Source organism: Equus przewalskii, chromosome 18 (genome assembly GCF_037783145.1).
Source record: "Equus przewalskii isolate Varuska chromosome 18, EquPr2, whole genome shotgun sequence".
NCBI lineage: Eukaryota > Metazoa > Chordata > Mammalia > Perissodactyla > Equidae > Equus > Equus przewalskii.
In genome coordinates this window covers 33,782,148-33,808,622 of record NC_091848.1, presented here as the reverse complement: position 1 = coordinate 33,808,622, position 26,475 = coordinate 33,782,148, and the positions used below count along the sequence as shown (strand labels likewise).

The 26,475-nt window shown below is 36.1% G+C and overlaps 1 protein-coding gene across 6 annotated transcripts in view; it reads left to right on the top strand.

Moving 5' to 3' along the window:
• Nucleotides 1-26,475, top strand: part of ACAP2 (ArfGAP with coiled-coil, ankyrin repeat and PH domains 2) — a 143,921-nt gene that overhangs the window by 25,742 nt on the left and 91,704 nt on the right. For all 6 annotated transcript variants that reach the window (XM_070583465.1, XM_070583462.1, XM_070583460.1 and 3 more), the window contains exon 2: nucleotides 25,698-25,755. In XM_070583465.1, coding sequence (XP_070439566.1) covers nucleotides 25,698-25,755 — 58 coding nt within the window. The remainder of the gene's footprint in view (nucleotides 1-25,697; nucleotides 25,756-26,475) is intronic.

Genomic DNA, 26,475 nt, shown 5'->3' with positions numbered 1-26,475 from the left:
AAGCAGCTCCTGCTGTCTCCTGCCTGCAGGCTTTGAACAGGCTGTTTGTTCCCTCTGCCTGGAAGGCTTTCTCCACTCTCTTTTCCTTGCTTACTCCTATTCATCCTTTCTGTCTCAGTGTAAGTGTCACGCCTCCCAGAAGTCTGCCTTCATCTCTCAGGACCAGCTAAAGAAGATATAAGAATAGCAAATGAGCATATGAAAAGATGCTCAACTTCTTTAGTCATTAGGGAAATGCAAATTAAAACCACGGTGAGATGGCACTACTCCGCTAGTGTAATGGATAAATGAAACTTAACTGACTGTATGGGTATTGGCAAGTATATGGAGGAACTAGACTTCTCATACACCACTAGTGGATGTGTAAAATGGCAAAACCACTTTGAAACACAGTTTGGCAGTTTCTTAAAAAGTTAAACATATGCTTACTATATGATGTAGCCATTCTACTCCTAGGTATTTACCCACGAGAAAAGAAAGCATATATCCATAAAAAGACTTATACATGAGTGTTTATAGCAGCTTTTTTTGTAATAGCTGAAAACGGTAAACAACCCAAATGTCCATCAACACGTGAGTGGATAAACAAACTGGTGTATCTTTAAAACGAAATACTACTCGGTAACAAGGAATGAACAATTGAAAAATGCTATAGTATGAATGAATCTCAAAAATAAGTATGCTGAGTAAAAGAACCCAGATCAGAAAGAGTACATGTCATACCAATCTATTTATGTAAAATTCTTGGAAATTTAAATTGATGTATAGTGACAGAAAGTACCTGGGGAAGGGGGAGAGACAGGAGGCAGAGATTACAAGGGGGAATGAGAAAATTTTGGGGATGATGGATATGTTTATTCTCTTGATTGTGGTGATGGCTTCATGGGTGGCTATATATATATATATATATATATATATATATATATATATATATAGTCACAACTGATCAAATTGTACACTTTAAATATGTGAAGTTTATTGTATGTCATTTATGCCTCAGTAAAGCTGTTTTTAAAAAAAAAAACCAACCCAGGGAGTGTGTTAGATTCTCGTGACTGTTACTCCCCAACCTCCATCAGTGGGGATCTCTAACTGCTTTTCTCTTATCATAGGTCAGTGCTTCTAGTTGGGTTGGTTGTTTACAATATTTCTGTCAGTCTCTTGGCATGCAATGGTACACTTCCAGCCTCTTTCTGCAGAAGTCTCATCATTCCAGGATATAAAACAAGCCCAAGACAACTCTCAAGTGGCTCACATCTTTACATGGGGAACACTCACCGTGGCCTGCTATCATGACAGTGCAGCTATTTTGCACTTGTGGCCGTCTGCTCTGCTGCCATGGATCGCTTCAGTCAACTGCTCTTAAGATTTCTCAGGGAGAAGCCAGATAACCAGTCTACAGAGTCCCTAATCTCCAAAAGACAGTTATCAAACTTTCAGAGTGGTCTCCTCTTACTAGCCTGGAGGTGAGAGTAAAGTACCAATCCATCCTTTTGATTTGAGAGTCATATTGACAGTTCTCTCTAAAGAAATCCCTTCTGCCCAATTCTCATCTCCTTTTTGGATGTCTCCAACTTCTTCCCACCTTCATCCTTTTAAAAAATAGTTGGAGGTGGGTGATTAGGGAAATATTGTAAAACTTCCTTTGCAGGCCTTGTCTGTGTGGTCTAGCACTTCATTTTGTGTTACGGAGTAGTTGGCATAGAGTGCCTTGGAACCTCAGCTAAGACTGAGACAGAGGTTTATTTGGGTATCGTGTTATATGCGTTAATAGGACTTTCCTGAACTCTGATTTAGTTAAGAAATCTGCACTTTGCTTGAGATTAGTGAAATTGTGGGAGCTCTACTTTTCATTTTGTCCTTATTTCATGGTATCGGATTTATATTTTTATCTGTGGTATGGGATTGTAACCATTCTCTAGTTTCATGTTACGTGGAGTTTCCTATGATTACTGTTTTTTCCTTTTATTAATGTTTGTAAATTTCAAGTAAGAAAGTAAACTTACCCCTACTGCCTCTCCTTTCTTTTTCTTTTTTCTAAAAACTGAAGTCTCCTTGTTAAAACAGCCATCTCATCATTCCAGCCCTCACTGACCTCTATCTTCTGTAAACTTCTGTAGGATTTATTTCTTAGAAGTAATTATTCTTAGTGTTTTATTCTTTTATATTTATTTAGTTCCTTTCAAGTGTTTTAGTGGAATTGTTTTATTTTCTCTCTTTTTAAAAGAAAACAGTTAAAATGGGTTATCTTTGCTATCCCCCCACTCAGATTTTAGGATTCTCCAAAGTCTTTTGAGAGAAGTTGGGTAGGTGATATTACTTGTTGCTTTTAAAAAAATCTTAAGCATTTAATTTAATTTTTTTCATTTTTTAATTGAGGTCACATTGGTTTATAACATTATTTAAATTTTAGGTGTACATCATTATATTTCAGTTTCTGTGTAGACTACATTGTGTTCACCACCAAAAGCCTAATTGCCACCTGTCACCGTTCAAATGTGCCCCTTTACCCCTTCCCCTTTCCCCAACCCTGCTTTCCCCTCTGGTAGCCACCAGTCTATTCTCTGTATCTATGTGTTTCTTTATTGTTGGTGTTTTTTTATCTTCCACACATGAATGAGATCATATGGTATTTGGCTTTCTCCGTCTGACTTATTTCACTTAGCACAATACCCTTCAAGGTCCATCTGTGTTGTTGCAAATGGCAAGATTTCATCTTTTTTTATGGCTGAATAGTATTCCATTGTATATATGTACCACATCTTCTTTATCCATTCATCCATTGATGAGCACTTAGGTTGTTTCCAAGCGTTGGCTATTGTGAATAATGCTGCATTGAACATATAGATAATGAATAAGTCAAATTTAAAGTGGTTGGCCAAAATGACGTAGCAAATTAATGACAGTGAGGATTGGAACACAGGATATATCAACTCCATCCTGTTGTTTGGGTGCTAGAAATTTTAAGATTTGTTCTGTACGAAGGGATGTCACCTCTCCCCTATAATTGGTTTATTACTGCTGAATGGAGTAGTAGGTAATGTAGGAACAGGGATTAAAGGTCTCATTTATTAGATGTTTTATATTCTCTGTTTTATATCATGCAGTGGGGAGTTATCAAAGTAATAAGTTGATTGGAAATGGCCATAGTACCAATAAATTTACTTGAATCCCAGGCTAACTGCTGAATTTTGTGGATATTTCTTTCTATTCTTCTTTAACTGTACAGGCTGCAAAAGTATAATTTGAATAATAAAAAAGTAGTAGTTGAGTAAATCACCTGTGTTTGAAGATAATCTGTCCTCATGAACATTCGTATGACATAGACCTGACTGGAAACTAAATAAAACATTGAAGACATACAAGAATGTTGTCAGCATGAAACAGGAGAAAGATAATAGGAAGCAGTGCTTTCTTGTTGCCCTGCCTGCACTAGTACTGGGCACCTCTGACAGTCTTCATCCCGGGGAAGCCGTTAGTGTGGCAGGTTTCTAGGATGATCCGCATAATTAAGTCGTTTACTTTGATCATGAGTCTCAAAAAGAAAGTGTAACCAAATGCCTAAAAGAAGGAAAAGCAGCATTGTCACCCTCTTTGCCCCAAATTAATAGTGTAACATAAAAATCATTCCAGATGGTTCACCACTGAAAAGATTTTCGTGATTTTTCTATCATAATCTGTTCCAGATTTAGTGAGATTCCTCTTAAACAATGATACATTTTTGTGGCATGACTTTTTTTTTCCTGGGAAAACAAATATGTGTTATTTGTGACACAAATTTAGTATTTCAAAGTTAAGTAGTAAGTCACATTTTTAGTGGATTCTGAGTGGAATAAAGTTCTTTTCTTTCCATCCATGGTCCTCTTCTCCCAAGTTCATGGCTGTGTAATTCTTTTTGCTCCTTATTTGGAAATGTCTCTGGTCTTCCTTGAGAAATTTAGCTCCTTGAATGTGGTCAGAAGTGAATACATTTTCTAATTGTGTTCCTATATGCCTTTTTCAGCTTATAATATTTAGGTCTGGTTAAGTATAAGGCAGATATAATGAAAATTAATAAAATAACTCAAAAAGGCCTGTGAACATGTTTATACATTAAACAAAGTTAGTAACTTTCCTGTATACCAAAAAACATAGAAATAAAAACATTATGGGGGAAATCTCATTTAAATTAATAACAAAAGATGTAAAATAAATAGAAATGAAGTCAACATAAAATATCTGGGGCTTTATAAAACAACTATAAAACTTGATGGCAGAAAGGGAAAATATGACTGAGGAATCATATGTTGCTTGAAGATTCAACATTGTGAAAGTGTAAATTCTTCTTAAATTAATTCATAAATTTAAATGCAGTATAAGTGTTCTAAAGGCTAGTAAACCTAAGAACAAATGTATGAGATTAGCCAGGAAAATTTTGAAAAATAAGAGCAATAAAGACGATGTCCTCTATCAGAATTTAAAATGTATTATTAGATTGCCAAGATTAAAATAGTGTGGGTGAGCTCAGAACTGACAGGAGAAAGGAACAGAATTTTAAAAAACCCAGAGACAGACTCAAATGTATGTAAGAGTTTAGAGTATGATAAAGGTGGTATTTCTAATCAGTGGGAAAAAACGATAGTTACCTGAGAAATAATGAGGGACAGCTGGCTCTTTGTTTGGCAGAACACAAAGTGGGATACATACACTTTTCCAGAATAAATTTTAAGTAGAGTAATGATTTGGATGTTAAAATTGAAACTATGAATGTACTAATGGAAAATACACATGAAATATATATTAACTTGTGATCAGGGCAGTCTTTCTAAAGATAAAAGCCTGAAAATAGATTTGACTATATAAAAATATTACCCTCCCCACCTTAAATGAAAGCTGGAAAAATACTTGGAATATGTGAAATAAGTTTCAAATCCTGTGTATTCAGAGAGCTCTTAGAAATGTCTTGCAGTTCCATTTATATGAATTGTCCAGAATAAGCCAATCTCCTGAGACTGAAAGTGGATTAGCGGTTGCCTAGGCCTGGGAGCAGGAGAAGGGGGAATGGGAAGTGACTGCTAATGCGTATGGTGTTTCTTTTTGAGGTGATGAAAATGTTCTAAAATTAGATTGTGATGATGGGTGTATAGCTCTATGAATATACTAAAAACTATTGAATCGTATACTTTAAATGAGTATGGTATTTGAAGTATGTCTTTATAAAGCCGTTAAAAATTTTCCAAAAAATTTCTGGGGCCAGCCCTGTGGCCAGGTTCACGTGCTCCCATTCAGTGGCCCAGGGTTTTGCTGGTTTGGTTCCTGGGTGTGGACATGGCAGCGCTCATCAAGCCATGCTGAGGTGGCATCCTACATAGCACAACCAGAAGGACCTACAACTGGAATATACAACTATGTACTAGGGGAGCTTTGGGGCGAAGAAGAAGAAGGGAAAAAAAAGGATTCGCAACATATGTTAGCTCAGGTGCCAATCTTTTAAAAAAAAATTTATTTCAAACCTATCTCAGTAGATAATGGGCTAATAGCATAAACAGGCAATTGAAAAAAAGAAAAATGTAGATGGCTAGTAAACCTAAATGTTTTTCACCTTTTGTGTTAATTAAATAAATGGGAATTTAATCAAAATTAAGATGCCAATTGGGCCGGCCCAGTGGTTCGGCGGTTAAGTTCGCACGGACTGCTTTGGCAGCCCGGGGTTTGTTGGTTCGGATCCTGGGTCTGGACATGGCACTGCTTATCAAGCCATGCTGTGGCAGGCGTCCCACATATCAAGTAGAGGAGGATGGGCACAGTTGTTGGCTCAGGGCCAGTCTTCCTCAGCAAAAAGAGGAGGATTGGCAGCAGATGTTAGCTCAGGGCTAATCTTCCTCAAAAAAAATTAAGATGTCATTATTTTAAATCTTTTAATTCACAAAGATTAAAATGGTTAATACCCAGGTTATAGAGATATGGGTATACTCATATGTTGCTGGTGGGAGTGTAAATTAATTCAGCCTGTCTGAGGGGGCTGGGAGGGTAGATAATGTATCACTGTGTAGCAAAAAAACCTTAAAATATTCATGTTCTTTTTATTTTCTTTTTTGTGAGGAAGATTGGCCCTGAGCTAACATCTGTTGCCAATCTTCCTCCTTTTGCTTGAGGAAGGTTGTTGCTGAGCTAACATCCATGCCAGTCTCCCTCTATTTTATGTGGGACGGTGCCACAGCGTGGCCTGACGAGTGATGCTAGGTCTGTGCCTGGGATACGAACCTGCAAACCGTAGGCCACCGAAGCGGAGCATGTGAACTTAACCACTATGCCATTGGGCAGGCCCAGAAAATATTTGTATTCATAAAACATTTGTTTTCAGCAATTCCACGATTAGAAATTTAGCTGAGGCTTTTTTTCATTTAATGATCTATTGCAAGTATTCCCATGTTACATAAAGTCTCAATATTTTAAATAGCCCCAAACATGGACATATTTAGGGGGTGGTATTCCTTACAAAACACTTTTATAAGAATTACTGTTGTTATCTGGACTTGTTATTTATCCCTGTGATTGTCGAGAAATTATTAAAAACAACACTCCTTAAGATGGGTTTCACGTAGGCTGAGCAACCACCCAAGAGCGAGTTAATTGCAAATTACAAGAAATTGCAGTTTCTTGGTTTTTGATGAAAGTTCAACCTGTGAATCCTTTGAGCTAGGTTTTGGAGCTTTGATGGTGGACAAGACTCAGTCTCTGCTCTCATGGAGCAAATGAACACTTAAATTATAGTGTGTTAAGTGATAGAATTGAAGTAAACCCTGGGGGCAGATAACAAAGATCTCTGTCTTGCATGGGCAGTTAAGGCTTCCCAACATATGGAATGTTTAAGCAGACAGGTGAAGGACAAATTGGGCATTACCAAGGTGAAAAGGATTTAAGAGGAGAAGGGCTTCTGGCTGAGAACTGCATATTCCAAGACCCAAATGTAGGTGAGCATGTAGAATGGTGAGGATAGAGGCATAAATAAGGGCCAGATCATGGGCCTTTGGGTCACATTAAGGATTTTAACCTGAGAATAGTAGAGAGCCATGAAAAATGTTAAGTTGGAGGGTGATGTTTCTTGATCATGTTTTGCTTATTAAAGAACATATTGATTGCAGTGTGTTGATAGAATTAACTTAATTGGAGCAGGAGAGTCCTTTAGACGGTGCTTGCTGCAGTCCAGGTGAGAGGAAATGATGATCTGCTCCAGGTAGTTGGTGGAGATAGAAATGGGGTAGCATCAAAGTATTCAGGAGGCAGAATGATAGGACACTGTGTTTGCTTGGATATGAGCAGTGAGGGAGAAGGAGTCCAGAATGATGTCCAGATTTACGTCTGGATTAACTGTGCGAATAGTGTTGCTGCTCACTGAGATAGAGAACAGATTTGGTGAAAAGGATAATGACCAATGCATGGGCCATTTGGGCAGATATTATACTCAGTCTGAAGCTCTGAGAGAGATGGGATAGAGGTAAAGATTTGAAATTTTGATATTTATTTCAAATTGGTAAATTAGTTTTTTAAGTTGGATTAATTTTCTTTTATATTTTATGACACATACATGTTAAGTTTAGGCTGAAAGAGCTGCTTGCCAAGTAACAGGCTAGCTGAAAGTGTTTTGTTGGACATGTTTTTACTTCCTGTGTTAGAATTGTGAGATTCAACCTAATTAATGCATGTTTGTTTTGTTTATTTATTTTCAGTTTTCATGCATTTGGAAATCCATTGTAAGAAAATCCTTCATTGTATTTATCCATTCTTCTGTGGATAGAAGTTAAAGTTGTTTTTTAAACAGGAGTTTAAACAACTCTTAAAGTTGTTTCCTATTTTTCTCAGTGCTACCATGTTCTTAGTATTACCATGAAATTCCTATGCATGCCTACACATGTGAGAGCTAGGAATTGGAACTACCAGGTGGAAGGGTATGTACATCTTCAATTTTACCAAAAATTGCCAAATTGCTTTATAAAGGGGTTATGTCAACATACACTCCCACTAGCTGTGTATGAGACTGTATGTTTCATATCCTCCTACATTTGATATTGTCAGACTTTAAAATTTTTCCCAATCTGATGTTATCTTGTGATTTTAAATTTGTTTCTTAATTGCTAGTTAAGTTGAACATCTTTTCATGTTAATAGTCCGGTCACGTTTCTTCTTCTGTAAGTTGCCTGTTCATATTTTCGCCTTATTTTCTATTGGCTTGTTTGTCCTTTTCTCTGATTTGTAGAATATTTGTACAGATGAACTAATCCTTTGTCAATGAAAATCTCTCTTCCTTACCTGTGGTTTGTCTTCACTTTTTTATGTTTTCTTTTTTACCCTAAAACTTCATCTTCTATGATTTGAAGCTTTTAAAATTTACTCCTTCATGAAATATACTTATTTTGCTTATATACATATCTTATTTCTTTTAAAGAAAGTTACTTTTATCTTTCACACATAGAAAAATTTATCAAATCAATCATATTGAATGGTCATCCATTTGAAAATATCTTAAAATTATAAATGATGATACAGACATCAGCAAGTTTTTTTTTTAATTTTTTTTTTTTTTTTTGCTGAGGAAGAGTAGCCCTAAGCTAACAGCTGTTGCCAATCTTCCTCTTTTTTTTTTGCTTGAGCAAGATTAGCCCTGAGTTCACATCTGTGTCAGTCTTCCTCCTCTTCATATGTGGGTTGCTGCCACAGCATGGCTGATGAGTGGTGTATGTCCGTGCTAGGAATCTGAACCTGTGAATCTGGGATGCTGAAGCAGAGCGTGCTGAACTTAACCACTATGCCACAGGGCCAGCTCCAGCAAGTATTTTTTTAAACAGACTTTATTTTTTAGAGAAGTTTTAGGTTCACAGAAAACTTGGTCAGAAAGTAAGAGAATTGCCATATTCTCCCTGCCCCTGTACACTTACAACCTCCCCCGCTATTGACATCAGGCACCAGAGTGGTATGTCTATTAGAATTGATGAACTTACATTGGCCCATTATTATCACCCAAAGTCCATTGTTTACATTAGAGTTCACTCTTGGTTTTGTACTTTCTGGGGGTTTTGACAAATGTATAATGACATGCATCCACCGTTGTAGTAACATACAGAGTAGTTTCACTGCCCTAAAACATCCTCTGTGCTCTGCTGAGTCCATCCTTCCCTCCCCCTTAACCCCTGGCAACCACTGATCTTTTTTAATGTGTCCATAGTTTTGTCTTTTCCAGAATGTCATACAGTTGAAATCATATGGTATGTAGCCTTTTCGGATTGGCTTCTTTCACTTAGTAATATGTGTTTAAATTTCCTCCATGTCTTTTCATGGTTTGATAATTCATTTCTTTTTATTTTATTTTTTATTTTTTTTTTGAGGAAGATTAGCCCTGAGCTAACTACTGCCAATCCTCCTCTTTTTGCTGAGGAAGACTGGTCCTGAGCTAACATCCGTGCCCATCTTCCTCTGCTTTATGCATGGGATGCCTGCCAGAGCATGGCTTGCCAAGAGGTGCCATGTCTGCATCCCGGATCCGAACCAGGGAACTCCGGGCTGCGGAGAATAGGAACGTGCGAACTTAACCACTGTGCCACCACGCTGGCCCATAATTCATTTCTTTTTAGTGCTGAATAGTATTCCGTCGTCTGGATGTACCACAGTTCATTAATACATTCACCTACTGAAGGACATCTTGGTTGCTTACAAGTTTTGGCAGTTATGAATAAAGCTGCTATATACATCTGTGCGTAGGTTTTTGTGTGGACATAAGTTTTCAACTCCTTTGGGTAAATATAAAGGAGCACAGTTGCTGGATTGTATGGTGAGAGTATGATTAGTTTGTAAGAAACCCCTAAACTATCTTCCAAAGTGGCTGTACCATTTTGCATTCCCACCAGCAATGAATGAGAGTTCCTGTTGCTCCACATTCTCACCAGCAGTTAGTGTTGTCATGGTTTTGGATTTTGGCCATTCTAGGAGGTATATAGTGGTATCTAATTCCCTAATAATTTGGCAGTATTCCCTAGTGATATGATGTGGAGCATCTTCTCATATGCTTATTTACAGTCCTTATATTTTCTTTAGTGAGGTGTTCAGATCTTAGGCCGTTTTTTAGTCGGGTTTTATTTTTTCATTGTTTAGTTTTAAGAATTTTTTGTATATTTTGAATAACAGTCCTTTATCAGATTTGTGTTTTGCAAATATTTTCTGCCAGTCTGTGGCTTGTCCTTTCATTCTCTTAAGCTATATTTATTTTAAAATCAATGTCAGGCACTTTTGTGTCTGTGGACTATAATTGTCTAATTAATTGATTAGTGTCCTAACGTAAGAAATCAAGACTGTGGAGTAGCCTACCAAATAAAATAAGGCAGAATCAGTAAAATTTAAGTCAACAACACTTTCTAACTAAAACTAATTACAAAAAGAACAAAGTTTTAGTGCTTTAAGGGGTAAATTTAAATATGTATACGAAACTCCTCTCTATGGAATGTAATGAAAAGCACATTTATTCAACTATTTTCATATTTTCTTCAATTTATATTGTTGAAGCAATTTCTTTCTATTCCTTAGTATATTTCAGCCATGAATATTTTTTCTTAAATATTTGAAACTAACCCCCCTTCTATCACTCTATATCCACTTATCCTGCTTTTAAAAAAAGTACATATACACCTGATGTAAGATGTATACATCTTTTACATCTGTTCATTAATTATCTTACCCCCACTTAGATTCCTTTTGTTTATTTTGTTTACCACTATATCCTAAGTCTCTTGTACAGTGTCTTACATCCAATAAATGCTAAATAAATATTTGTTACATGATTAAAAAACATTGCTGATGTTTTCATATACAAGCTGTTCTTAAAAATTACTGTTGATTTCAAAGGCAGTTGCTGTCTTATTTTGTTATTATCTGCAAGGTTGATTTTATAATTACTGCTGATTTCAAAGACAATTGTTACAGTTTTAATTTGTTATTATCTCCAAGATTGATTTTACAAGGACTTCTTACAGTTTGAAAGGGCTTAAATCTCTACTCAGAATTTCAAATTTCACATTCTGAGCAACAAGTTATGCTACCTTACTAGAGTATGCTAATTCTTATTTTTAAGCCAAGCATAGATTCTTAAGTGGTTGATCAGCAGGTCTACGGAGTATGTGATATAATCCTTTACCATTATCAAGACCCAGTTTCAAAAAAAATTTTTGGCATTCAATATGAGTTTTAATGCAACATTATTATGTTAATTATCTGTAAATCTCTCAGTGGTTTGGCTTATAAATTTGTCTGAAACTGGCCAATACTTGGAATATGCCAGTAACAGGAAAAAGACTAAAGATTACCAAGGAAATAACTAAATAAAATGTTTATCATGTCTTTTGATGTGAAGAAATCTTTTTAATTTACATATTTTCCATTTTTTTATGGTGGTAAAATATGTATAACATAAAATGTACTATCTTAACCAATTTTAAGTGTACAGTTCAATGGTATTAAGTATATTCATATTGTTGTACAGCTGTTAACATCATCCATCTCCAGAACTATTTACATCTTGCAAAAGTGAAACTCTGTACCCATTAAACAATAACTCCCTACTCCCCCCTCCCTTCAGCCCATGGCAACCAACATTCTGTTTTCTGTCTCTATGATTTTGGCTACTCTAAGTAGCTTGTCTAAGTGGAATCATACAGTATTTGTCTTTCTGTGACTGGCTTATGTCACTTGGCATAATGTCTCCAAGGTTCATCTGTATTGTAGCATTTGTCAGAATTTCCTTCGTTTTTAAGGCTGAATAATATTCCATTGTATGTACACACTACATTTGCTTATGCATTCGTTTGTTGATGGATAGTACAGTTTTTGCTCCTTGTCTTTATCCAGATGATGGATGCTACCTTAGCACTTGCCACTGGGAATGACTTTACCATTTAGGAAAGCCCCTGTCCCCTATAGGAATGCGATTTTATTCTCATAGGTTTAAATAATATAGCCTCATCAGAATATGTTACAGCCCTATGTTCATACAATAAATACATCTATTTAGTGTTGGGCTGTTTCCTTAAGAAAGATGCTTTTTACTTTTCTTCAGCAATGTGGAAACAGTAATAGTTTAAGGTAGTCACTAGAATTTTAAAACTAAGTGTAGTTTCTGTTCCCAACACGTTAACATACATATGATTTCTTTCTATTTTAAAATATTATATGGTTTATAAGAAGTAGTTCATGTTTGTGTGTTGCAATGTATTTTTATTTTTGCCCTTGGAGGTAGCCACTTTTTCTGTGGCTGACTGCATCAGAGTCACCTGCGAGCTTAATAAAATGATACATTCCTCAACTGTGAAGATTATATCAGAATGAGTTGGGATAGGCATCCAGGAGTCTGTAATTTGATGTGCTTGTTATTTGGTCAGAGATAGGTTTGGTTACCATTATTCCAGGAGACTTTCTTACTGGCATCTTTATATGTTCTAGATTTTAGTGTATGTCATATACACATATATCTCCATTCCTTATGGCATTAAATGGAAGACGAATTTAAAATAGACTTGTCAGCAGTTATTTTGAGACTTCAGCAGAATCCTCTTATAATGTGGGTTGTTAGACACAGATTTAGATGTGCTGTAGGTCATACCATAGGACAAATAAGATTTAAGCCAGTAAGTCTGTAAAAGTTTAAGTAGTAGTTTGTGTTTTTTTCCCTTTGAATTGTGTTAAACACAAAATATTTTGAACTTGTAGGGTATCTTAGTTTATACTTACTTCGAAGTGTCACATTAACAGTTTTGTGAAGGTAAATACGTCATCATCATCGTCTCTCTCTCTTTCTCGCTTTATTTAGTTCTCTCAGTTAAGTCATCTGCTATCGTAGAATGAGTAGTTTTCTGTTATGTAGTTGGTAATATTAAGAATCACCAGGAATGTGAAGCTAAGATACTATAGATCAACAGGTCTTTAATGAGAATCCATTGTATCTGTCGTCCTTTCTTAGCCATCGTAAATAGTGGATTAGATCTAGTGATGAAGTATGGAATATGAATAAATGCTCAACTTAAATACACATACTACCAAAAGTTGTACAATCTCTTACTTAAATTGCACAGTCTCCTTTAGAGTATAAGGATGGTTAAACAAGAGGATGAGGACTTGCTGTAGAAAATAAAATTTGAAGTATAAAGATTCTTGGCTCTTCAGCAATAAAGTTAATATGATTGCATTAAAGTTACTGTAGCTAGATTATTCAAATGAAGATAACCCAGTCTTCCAGTTTTGTTTACTTCTGAAAGACATGACTGTTAAGTTTGTGGTGCAGAATTATAATCCGTCCGTAAACAGTTAATGAAATTAATTTGAAGTGATTGGTCTTGTGTGTATATGTTGCTTTTAATTTTGAGAATTTATCAGCAAAGGATGACAGTAACTGTAGCTATACAGAATGAACCATAGAGTTGGAATGTAATCAATCCTAATTTTATGGAAAGACAAGAAAGCACAAATCTTGATCTGTACCTTGTCTCATGGAGAGTTAGAGCTAGATTAGCAGTCCTTGTATTTGTAGGAGTTAGGTTGTGTTTAATATTATGAGTGGCAATAGAACTTTTACGCCAGACTTCCTGAGAAAGAATATGAAGGTTTCTTTTTCATTTAATTAATTGCTTTTAGCTTCCAGGTAGGGTTTGAGAATGGAGAGGAGAGGGGGGAACCTAGCTACTTGTTTTTGTTGATTGCTTGTATGCATTTTCAGAGTTTCTATTTGGGAATTTTTTTTTACTCATTTTAGTTTCATGTTCCTTATATTCTTGTAAAATTTCCAAACTTTTGTTTTAAAATATTAATCTGTTTTGTAGGAGCACACTCTTGGTTCATCAAAGTATCAGACCAGAAATGTTTTCCAGTGTTAAAAATATTACTTTTCAACCACTTTGACTTGTAAAATTGGTGTTTATTCTTAGCTCTTATTTTATTTGATCTGTCAGTAGCTTTTGGCATAGTTGATCTCTCCTTCCTCCTTGATATGCTTTTTTCACTTCCTTTCTACACCACACACTGTTGGTTTTCTCACTAGTTGCTCTTTCTCGGTTTCTTTTGCTGTTTCCCCTTGTTCTTCCTGACCTTTAGTATCCAGTGCTCTAGACCCCGGTCCTTAATCCTCTTTTCTGTCTTCACTTTTTTTATAATGTCCAGTCTCATGGCTGTAAATAACTATTTTTATATGCCCATGATTCCTAAATTTATACCCCCAGCTCATTTCTTAACTCCAGGCTCTTATATTTATCCACATATTTGATGTAAATCACTTGTGTATCTAATGAATATTTTAGAGTCAAGTCCAAAACCGAACCCCAGATCTTTTCTCCCCAAACCTGTTCTGCCCGTAGTCTTCATCTCAGTTGGTTGCAACTCTATTCTTTTGGCTGCTCCACCCAAAAACTTTGAATCCATCCTTGACTAAACATCTACCTGCTCACCGGTGTAGCTGGTGATGCTCACACACCACATCCAATCCATGAGAAAATCCTCTTGGCTCTCTCTTCAGAATATATCCAGAATCTGAGCATTACTTACCACTAACTAGTGTTTAGTTTAAGCCACCTTCGTCTCTTACCTGGACGATTTCTAGCCTCCTGACTGCTCTCTTTCTTCCTCTTTTGTTTCCCCACAATCTTTTCCACACAGCAGCTAGGGTGATTCTTGAAAAAATAAGTCATATTTTGTCTCTTCCCTGTATCAGATCCCTTGGTGGTTCACCATTTCAATACGTATTTGCTCCTGTTTGTTGTTAGACAAAAGGAAGGGAAATCTTAAGTTTCTTCATTTATCTGAACTTTTCTAGTAGTGTTTCTTTTCTATGTTGCTTTAAAAAAATTTTTTCCCCACTTTTGATTAGTATGGCTATTTTGATTCTTCTCTTTGAATGTTCAAGAATTCTATCTGAATATAAGTTGAATGCAGTGAGGGAGTCATGGTAGTGTAATTTTGTCCTGGTATTGGAGTGAATTCCTCTTCAGCTTTGAGGTGTTGGGGAGAGGGAAATTTTCCCCTTAACACCTCTTGAATTCTTGTGACTGGACTAATAATAAAATTAACACAAGACAGATTAACAGGAGAAAAGCCATTTTAATACATATGCATGGGAGATGATAAAAATAATACTCAGAGAGTGACCAAAAAGCAGGCAGCTTTTATATCTTTTTTCAGAAAGAAAGTAAATTCATGAGGATTTGTAGGACAAAGAAACCTAGGTTTGGGTGCTTAGTTAGTAAGGAATTTAAGCAGAGTTTGGGATGGGGTAATAAATTAGTAAAAAGTAACAAGGTTTGTTTATGTAGGCTTCTCAGCCCTGAGTTCCTTGGTTCTCGTGATAGGGATGTCTCTCTATCTCCTGGTTCGGGGAAGGTATCTTTCACATGAGAGATTCATTTCCTGCTTTCAGGGGGAACAGAGAGGGTCAAAATGCCCTTTTTGTATTGGCTGCTTCTCAAGTAACTTTAATTCAAAATAATCGATATGCCATTGTGGGATATTTGGGGGCAGATTGCCTTGGGCCCCAACAGAGGCTGCATTTAAGGCCTGTTGTAGAAGGTCAAATCCTATATTACTGTACGTGCTAGAGTATTATAAAAATTTCCCATTTCTCTCAACTTTATGAGAAATTACAGGTATCGGAAGGGTTAGATAAAGGTATCTAGGCTCATCCTTAAATGTGGAAAGAACTGGCTTTTTCCTTGTAAATCTAGTTATGAGGTTTATGCAATTATTTGTGTGTTCTTTTTTTTATTTTCTCTGAAGATTTTTATAGTAACATCTATGTGAGGCTGGAGAGGTCATGGCAGATTGGAATAACTAAAAGCTGAAGTAAGAGGAAATTCAAAGTTACACATAAATACATGTACATTAGATGCAAGTATAACCATTGTGAGTGGCCCCGGGCCCCAGATTACATGATTGTTTTGAACGTTGCATCTCTCCATCCATCTGGTGAACAGATGTTTACTTGGTAATTAAGTGAACTAGGGCTGTATAGCTAAATGAACGATAGTCTCTGCTCAGGGCCTCTCAGTATAGGCATCCAGACCAGTAGTTGAATTATCATATTTAGTGCCAAGTGCTCTATTTGAAGTGAGCATAGGGTGCTTTGTGGAGGTGGTGGTGGTGAGGTGCTCATTCCACTGAGGGTTAGAAGGCCCTTCAGCATTAAAAATTTACTGTCCTAAGAAGGTTTATCGTGTGAACATTGTCTTCAAAACCCTGAGCCTATTAGGCTCTTAAATTTGTCTTCTTCTGCATCCTGTTTACAGATCTTATAAAATTGCAGGGTTTTAATAGAGGTGGAATACTATGTGAAATGCTTTTCTAAACACAGCTGCTCTACTTTCATTAAACAGTTCTGACATTTAGCAATTTGCTAAGGTTTCTTCTAATTTAAGATTCTGTGATTCTGTGGTTGTCACTCATTTCCTCTTAATGTTTTTCTTTGTCACTTCACTTTACTATTCTATATTCTTCTCTTAGTAGAACAAATGCTGTATCATGTATGAAGGTGCTATGCAAACTATAGAACATAGTGAAGACATGAGGCAAAATTATTTTTATCTATTAATATGGGTTTTTTGTTAATAGAGGAGCCTGGGAAAGTTACAGATATGATTTGTGTAGCAGCCTATGATACGTTATGGAGAGAACCCTGAGAGGCCCGGTATGTTGATAACCTACCTGCTCTGATTTGCAGGATATCCTGTGCCTTAAGTACCATTTCCAGTTCCTGAAAATAGTAGTGGGGGAAACAGCCGCAAAAGGGGGAATATGGCAGGTCTCTGATTTTTTGACAGTTTTGTCTGGACGCGGTCCTAGATGTCCCTACTGTTGTGAGTTTGCTGAGAGTCCCATCTTATTTGAAATCTTGGTCATCCTGACAGTGTTATCAGTGACAATGTTCTTTCCTCATAGAAATCTCCTCTCCTTTATGAACCATGAAGTTTACAGTGCTGTCTTCTCCCTAAAGGTGTTGCCCATGATACTCCACTAATATGATAAGCATTGCAGTTTAACTGCTTTGGTTGAACATTTGGTTCTAAGCCTTTAAACAGTGATGGTAACTACTTTATTTTCCTATCATGTCAAAACCTACTACAGTGATAAGAATTCTTGGGATTGGACTGGCTTTGTGGAAAGTCAACTTAAAATGATTTTTTTAAGTAGACCTGCTTGAGTTTGTGGTGATTTCAAAACACAAATATCTTCCTCTTCAGCTTTTCCCTTTCTGGGCCCAGTTGAAGGCAACATTATATAATCTTTGAGTTAGTAGTTTTTCTCCCCTTAATCCTCTTCTTTTCTTATTAAGGTGAGCTTACCCATCTTTAGATGACTAGTGCCTTCATTCTAGCCTTACACCTTCTACTGTGAAAACTAGAAGGACCTGATAGCCTGTCATATGTCACTATTGACTTATTGATCCCAGCATAATAGAGGGACCATCTCTTCTCCTAACACCTTCTTTCATGGCATGGCAGAATGATGTTAACACCCACTGTAAGTCTAGTGCCATTTCACCTGCTTAACTCTCTGGACAAGAAATTCAAACTGTTAGAAGAGAAGGATGAAATGGAAACAGCTTTCTAACCTAGTACTGATTTTTTGTGAGGAAAAAATATAATTTCCTATCTGATCAAAATAAAACATTCCTAGTATTTCTTTAGACCAGTTTCCTGTAAATAGTGAATATTTGCCACTGCACGTGGTAAAAAAAATAACTTTGTATATAGCGCCTTTCTGCTATGCAGAGCAAATTCTGGAAGTGATTATTGAAATCATGCCCCTGTTAAGGAAAGAACCTGGAGCCCTAGGAACAGAAGATCTTGTACTTTCTCCCTTTCTCCCACCCCTACTTGTCTGTGCAGCATGATGATCCTAGCATTTTGAGCGTTAGCTTTTTTACGATGAGCTGGAACTCGCAGAGTTCTTGACGCCTGAGTAAGGGCTTGGGAGTGTGACATTCCTTCACGTGGAATGCACTGCCTGCATCTTGGCTTTCGGCTTTGGTTTGGTTGCTTTTTCAATTACGCTCTTCTCTGGCCCTGATGGTTTTTCTTTGGATACTGTGTATGGACAGGGGAGAACATGAGGGGAGAAGAATTCCTTTAGCTACTCTAACATGGTTCTTTAACTACTTTTTTTTTGAGTTCTTTTCCCTCTGGGAAATGGCAGAATAATGTTTACAGTCTTTTTTTTCCCTAAAGATTTTATTTTTCCTTTTTTTCCCCAAAGCCCCCCAGTACATAGTTGTGTATTTTTAGTTGTGGGTCCTTCTAGTTGTGGCATGTGGGATGCCGCCTGAGCATGGCTTGATGAGCCATGCCATATCCGCACCCAGGATTCGAACTGGCAAAACCCTGGGCAGCCGAAGCAGAGCGCGCGAACCTAACCACTCGGCCAAGGGGCTGGTCCCTACAGTCTTTAAAAAATGTATATAATGGAGCTTGCTCAGAAAGATACATGTTTGGATAGAAGATAAAATCATTTTTTTCCCTAAAATTTAAAGCTGAATAAAAAACTTGGAAAAACCCCCCACTATTTTCACGTTTATTCATTATCTTGCCTTTTTTTTTTTTTTTTTTTTTGAGGAAGATTAGCCCTGAGCTAACTCCTGCCAATCCTCCTCTTTTTGCTGAGGAAGACTGGCCCTGAGCTAACATCCATGCCCATCTTCCTCTACTTTATATGTGGGACACCTACCACAGTGTAGCTTTTGCCAAGTGGTGCATGTCTGCACCCGGGATCCGAACCTGTGAACCCCGGGCCGCTGAGAAGCAGAAGGTGTGAACTTAACCACTGTGCCACCAGGCCGGCCCCTACCTTGCCTTTTAAGGAGTACGTAGAGGAGGTTTTTGAAAGGGGTGAGTGAAACTTAATATAAATTTTGGTAAGGGTTTTCATGGCTTATAAGTTTTTTTTTCTTTCTTTTGAAAGCATGAGTGAAGACCTGGAGGAAATCTTGCTTGAGAGAAGATAATCAAATGCAGGTTCTGCTTTCCTTTGAATGCTTATGCTAGAATAATAGAATTAAGATCTGGAAGTGATATTAAAGATGATCCAGTCTATTCGTCACTTTTTATGGATGAGAGAACTGAGGTCTGGAGAGATTAAACGACTTTCTGAGGGACTCGTATTAGTTGGTAGAAAGTTAGACTAAAATTTTGGTTTCCATTTCTGGTCCTATTTCTGCTATTCTCTTTTCCATTACAGAATTGAATTTCTCATGAATCTTGCCAGATTTTCTTAGTGTTCCAATCTGAGCAAATAGGAGCAGTTATAACATTTCTAATGTAATATTTGGAGAAGAAAGACCTTTTAATTTTACTGAGAGTTCTCAAAAATAAAGACTCAGACTTTTTAAAAAGGTGGGTTATTATTATTGTGTAATAAATATACATTCAGACCTTCACTCCCCTTCATACTGATTGCAGTGTTGGTTCTCCTCTGTTTGTAGGCTCTTAGAGGAGTCAGGACAGAACTGACCTTGATAATTCTAGAAAACCGAGTGGATTTTCAAATAAAATTTGATCATGTTATATAGTCCTGTGGCCTAGATTGAAGTTAGGAAGAGGTTAGGAGAAGACTCCAATGTGTATTTGATGTGTGATATTTGGAAGAGGGCAAGAGAACTGAAGTGTTTCCTCTTCAAGGAATTCAGACTTGCTGTTTTATTTGCTGTTAGATCTGTTGTAACGTTTTTTGCTCATTTTTCAAACTATTTCAAATTCTTGTTGGAAGTATTTGATAGTTTGTTACTGCTTTCTTCCTTCTTGGCCTCACAAAATGAAAATGAAGACTTGTGTATTTTCTTTAGCACTATATAGATCATTGTAGCTGACATTCACTGATTATTTAGTGTCAGGCACTGTGCTGAAGTTTTTATATGTATTTTAAAATTTAATTGTCATACATCTCTATGGGAGAGACTGTCATTATCTGTATTTTATAGATGAAATCGAAACACATGGAACTTGCTTGATGTTACATAGCTAGTAAGAAGTAAGGTATGGATTCAAACACAGGTTGTTTTTAAAACTCTACTGCACTGCCTCTAAACATAAATGTGTTACAGAGATGCAGTTATGAAGCCCAGAACCTACTGAACAAAATAAAGGGTGGCACATTCACATTACAAACTGATTTAATGAGAGATTTCTTTTAAAAAGCAGGTTTCCAGGGTGTGTTCTCTGTTCTCTGGTCAAAAACCTAAAGGGATCTGTGTCATTGGTATGTCAAGTTTTGGTCACCTGGTTTTGCTACCTGTTGAGTTACAAGACTGTCCTTGGGTCAGTGGGCTATCCCTGATCCAGCCATTGTCCTTTCTTTGAAAAGAATAGCCCAGCATTGCCCGTGACGGATAAGGCTGTTGAGCTGAAAGAGGAATTTGGTTGGGGATTGTAGGTACCAAGATAGATGTACAAGTAACCCCACTGAGTATCTAAATGGTTATTCAATTTATATGCAACTTTTAGGACTATATCTATTATATAAAATAAGGAATATAGGTTATATTTACAAAATCTACATTATACTTTGATTATTTTATCTCTTTGGTAATTCTTTAGGAGGTAGTTATGACATAGAGCCTCAAATCTATCTTTAATTGTTTGAGGATATTTAAGTGCTTATTAGTAATCTTGAATATCCTTTGTTACATTTAGATTGCATCATCATGTGACCTAGTATTAGATTATTCTGATTTAAGGATATTGCCAAGGTTAAAATGAAAGTAGTTTTTTTTTTAGGATCTCAAATGAATGGATAGAATAATTCCTTATCACACTTACTGTTTCTTTCAAAAAATTTTCTTTTATAAAGAAAATGTAACACTCATTACACATACTAGTTATTTTTATGGATAATCTGGTAAAAATAGTGATTTAAAAAGTTTATTGCTGCATCAAGGGTATGTAATTATCTGGGTGGGGAGAGTTCTATTTTGGTACTTCTCAGAGCGTCATCTACTTCACAGCCAAAAGCAATCACCATGTGATTAGAGCTATCTCACTGTTAATATTTGCTGTTAGATTTTTTCCTATTCTAGTTTTATGTTTTTAATTAACTGTTTTCTGAGTTGATCATAAAACACTGTGATGCATGAATAGATAAAAGAATGAAAGTGTTATTATTAAAAATAAAGTGACCTTTTTCTCTGAATTCTGGGCTTGTTCAGCTTCTTAGGGTACAGCCAACCAGAGCTAAGTCCTAAAAATTATTTTATGTATTTCATATATGAGGAAGGATTTTCGTTCATGTTCTTGTATTTGATATTCATAATAAGGAGTCAACAAACTTTTTCTGTAAAGGGCCAGATAGTAGTAAATATTTTAAGCTTTATGGGCCATATGTTCTCTTTTCCAACTACTCAACACTGCCATTATAGCATGAAAGCTGCCGTAGACAATATGTAAATGAATGAGCTTGCCTGTGTTTCCACAAAACTTTATTTATGGGCACTGAAATCTGAACTTAGTATAATTTCTATATGTCATTAAATATTATGCTTGTTTTGATTTTTTCAACTATTTAAAAATGTAAAAACCATTTTTAGCTCATGAGCTATACAAAAACAGGTTATGGACCAGACTTACCGGACAGGCTGTAGTTTGCTGATGTCTGCTTATACTAATCCTGTGAGACTTTGCTGACTGCCTTCTGTTATTTCCTGTTTCTTCTAACATCATTTTATGTTTTGCTTATTTTGCTACTTAGTCATATGTTTTATTTCATTGTTAATGTGTATGTAACTTTAATAATTTTAAACGTTTTAATAATGTTTTATTAAATCTTAAGCTGTGGAGTGTAGGGTCTATAATATTGGCCTGTTTAACACTTCGCACATTTTTTTTTTTTGAGGAAGATTAGCCCTGACTGACATTGCTGCCAGTCCTCATCTTTTTGCTGAGGAAGATGAGGAAGATTGACCCTGAGTCAATCTTAACCGCTATGCCACCAGGCTAGCCTCCAACACCTTGCACATTTTTAAAAGTTATATGCTCAATACTACATATTTGGGAGAGTTTGAAAGGAATAATATCTGTCTTCCAATATTTGAAGGACTTTTGTGTAGATTGTTTTATTTCACTTATTCATTCATTTATTAAACATATGTTCCAGAATGGTTCTCTTGTATTAATGAATAGAAGTAATAGGGAGGCAAAACTCACCTTAGAGTGCAGGGCTAAGTAAAAGGAGAGGGGCCTACCTGGTGGTGTAAAGGTTAAGTTTGCGTGCTCTGCTTCAGCTGTCTGGGCTTCATCTTTTCAGAACCGAGGTGGGCACCTACACACTGCTCATCAAGCCACACTGTGGTGGTGTTCCATATACAAAATAGAGGAAGATTGGCACAAATGTTAGCTCAGGGCACATCTTCCTTAACCAAAAAGAGGAAGATTGGCAACAGATGTTAGCTCAGGGCCAGTTTTCCTCACAAAAAAAAGAGAGAGAAAGAAGCTCTTATTGATGGTATTCTTTGTGTCATAGTATGTACTATGGTCAGTGATATGGACAGTCCCCTATTTAACCTTTACAACTTTTTTAAATAGGTATTTCTTTACTCATTTTACAGATGAAAAAACTTAGATAAAATATCTTAGGTTTAGTGGTGGAGTAGAATTTGAACTGAGACCATGAACTTTCCATATACTTTTCTTTTTATACTAAAGAATATTGAGCAATTAACCAGGCTGCCTTAGACACTAACTGTTTACCTAGTGCTACAAGTTTTCACACACATCTTAGATGACCAAGGACAGAGATATTTTTAGAGAAGGTGAAAGTTAAATTGAAGAACCTCCAAGATAAACTTTCAGATTATTTGAATATATGACTACAAAGGGCTTTATTTTTAAATGACTGGTGAAATACATTTTACCACTGTTTTTGTACATAAACTCTTACCTCTCTTTAAAAGTGTTCCACAAAAGTGAATTAGTGGAATTGGGGAGTGAAATAAGATTGAGGAATTTACATGATGTTTCTATCAACCTGTCTGTTTAGTAGAAACTACTGATTAAATCAAACCTTAAAGCCGGCCATTTCAGCTAATTTGCTTCAAAGAAATATAATTGAGTGAAGCTAAAATAAAGGTTAAAAATATAAATTAGAGTTTCTGACAAAGTAAATAACTGTGGAAATTCTTGATTCAACAAACATTTTGAGTGTCTATGGGGAGCAGACTAGTGACAGAAGTGAAGAGAGATAGAGATGTGAATAAGGTGATGTGGGGGCACCAAAGGGGTATGTAATCCAGCCTGAGTGGGTGGGGGAAGAGGTTTCAAGAGGACCCACCTCCTAGGAAGGGATGTCTGAACTTATTTCTCTTCCCTCTTTATTAGCTTTAAAAATTATTTAAAGATACATAGTTATTGCAAATATTAAAACAATCCAGAAGTATAAGTAATAAAAAGTGTAAATCCCTATTTATGCTTTCTGCTCTCCAATCCCTGTTGTTCAAACTTAGAGTTAATGGTAAATATGCTCCCAGATCTTTTCCTCGGCATATACCAACAAGTTTTTTCCCCCCACAACATTGGACTCACACTGTGTATAATTTTATAAAGAATAGTCTATTATGTACATGTTTTCATGTCAGTAGATATGGACCAATCTCATTTAAAAACTTGCTGCCATACATAATGGGATGGATATATACCATTTGTTTCAATTGTTGGACATATAGGTTTCAACCTGTTATAGACAGTGGATATCCTTGTACTGATATATTTGTTTTCTTTTATGAATTGTTTTAAATGAAGATTAGCATATAGGAGGTGAAGGGAGTAAGGATTAATATGAAGGGGAAATATTTTCTAGGCTGAGGGGACAATGTGTAATTTGAAAAACACTACTGAAGAAAATGACAAGCTTTTAGTTAGGGGAGAAGCATTTCCACTTCTATGCTGTGGAAGTCTAGCACCTGTTGTTTTCTTGAACTGTATACTAAGGTATCTCATTTTATGGAATAGGTATCTTTTTACTGCATAATTTTTAGTTATATAATTTTCATATTTTGGAGATTAAAAACTATGTTTTCAAGGGGCTGGCCGCATGGCCGAGTGGTTGGGTTTGCACGCTCCGCTGCAGGCGGCCCAGTGTTTCGTTGGTTCAGATCCTGGGCGCAGACATGGCACTGCTCATCGGGCCGTGCTCAGGCAGCGTCCCACATGCCACAGCTAGAGGGACCCACAATGGAGAATATACAACTATGTACCGGGGGGCTTTGGAGAGAAAAAAGAAAAAAGTAAAATCTTTAAAAAAAACCCACTATGTTTTCAATAAAATACCAGACGGGGAAGTAGAATCACAAACTAATAAAAATGATTATTCTGCAATCACACGGGTTAAGTGGGTAGTTCTGGGAATAGAGTATATCTTAGCTATATTTCTCTTCTTAGTTCTGTTGAGAATTTCTTACCCAGAGTTCAAAATAACTTTTTGGGTGGCTAGTCCCCCAGTATTGTCCAGCTGAAACAAATTTTGGTTAATTCAAGAAGTAGCTTTGGGGAAGTTGCAAGTTTATCAAGGTATCTCAAAATGGCATAGAGGGCTTAAAAGTAGATGAATTGCATTTTGTTACATAGTACTCTTATGTGTAAAATCTTATCTTTAATAAGTTTTAGTTGTTGCTGTTTTGTTCCAAATTTCCAGTTTTGGAATGTTGCCCCGTAGTGTAATATCAAGTGCTAACATTATATTAGTTTTATCATTCTCTTGACAAATTAGAGTATCCGCTACTCTTAAAAATACATTGAAAACAAAATGGTGCATTAAACAAGTGTAACATCATTCTGAACTATTTCTAAAAGTAAAAACCTTTCTTTTTGATTGCCAAGGGTGCTTTGCTGTTTGGTTACATGTGATTTGTTGAAAAGAAATCTGAGTCTTTGTATGGCTCAATTTTTTTTTTCCCTGCTTTTTCTCCCTAAATTCCCCCAGTACCTAGTTGTATTTTTTAGTTGTGGGTCCTTCTAGTTGCGACATGTGGGACACCGCCTCAGCATGGCCTGATGAGTGGTGCCATGTCGGCGCCCAGGATCCAAAGTGGTGAAACCCTGAGCCGCTGAAGTGGACAGAGCATACAGACTTAACCACTCCGCCACGGGGTCAGCCTCTGTATGGCTCAACTTTTAAAATTTCTTTTTTTTTTTTTTTTTAAAGATTTTATTTTTTTCCTTTTTCTCCCCAAAGCCCCCCGGTACATAGTTGTATATTCTTGTGGGTCCTTCTAGTTGTGGCATGTGGGATGCTGCCTCAGTGTGGTTTGATGAGCAGTGCCATGTCCGCGCCCAGGATTCGAACCAACGAAACACTGGGCCGCCTGCAGCGGAGTGCGCAAACTTAACCTCTCGGCCACGGGGCCAGCCCCTAAAATTTCTTACTCATTAAAAAAAACTAAAACATGCTAAGTGGTTTTAATTAGTATTATTAATTTGAATAATATGAATGCTTGAGTAAATCAACCTAATGTATTCTCTCATTACCTTAAAGAATAGTTGTATTATCTGTTGTATTGCATAATTATAAAGTATTTATACTTCATCCTAAGGTGATTATTACTTTATGTGAAGTATAATTTTTAAGCATTCATACCTATTTTTTCACTTAGAGTTATTTTTCAAGAGTAAAGTATACATTTAAACATATAAAACAACTTATTTTTTATTTAATTTTTCTAGAGCTGCCTTGGAAGAAGTAGAAGGAGATGTGGCAGAATTGGAACTAAAACTTGATAAGGTAAGTTTTACATTTTTAACTTTTTAGAACATTAATTCTTGTTTTCCATAAATAATGATTTATGCCTATAATACTAGGTGGTTTATGTTACTTCTTTTATCTCTATAGGTTATTATCCCAATTTAACACATGAGGAAATTGAGGCTACATACATTAAGCAGCTTGTTGAAAATCTAATCTAAGTGCCAGAGCAAGAACTTGAACTGTGTTTGACTTCAAAGCTTACTAGACATCCTTTATATTGTTGGAAGTTTGTTTTCTTCTTCTCCATCAAAAAGACTGCATCTATCTTTCTTTGATGCTTACTGGGTTTCATACATAACTTGACCATTCTTGTGTATAAATTTAGGTGTGGCCTTATTCAAATATAGATAAAATTTAAAATATTCTGTTTTTTAAAGCTAATGCCGCAAATGCTTAATATATGTTTAATAATTGATATTAAATTGTCATATTCTATGTAAGGGTAAATGTAAATTGATTCATATCTTCTATATAAATTATTGATAATTTTTTTTTGCCTTTACCCAAGAAATTTTGTCTGTTATATAATAGGCAGAAATATGAAAATGAGTAAGACGTGGCTTCTGATCTTAAGTAGCCATGTTTCAATGAAAAATATCTCTCTTAAAGTTTTAGGAGATAAATCAGATGCATATATTTGAAATACCTTTTCTAAAAATAATTTCCTATTTGTACAATTATGACTGTAAATAATAT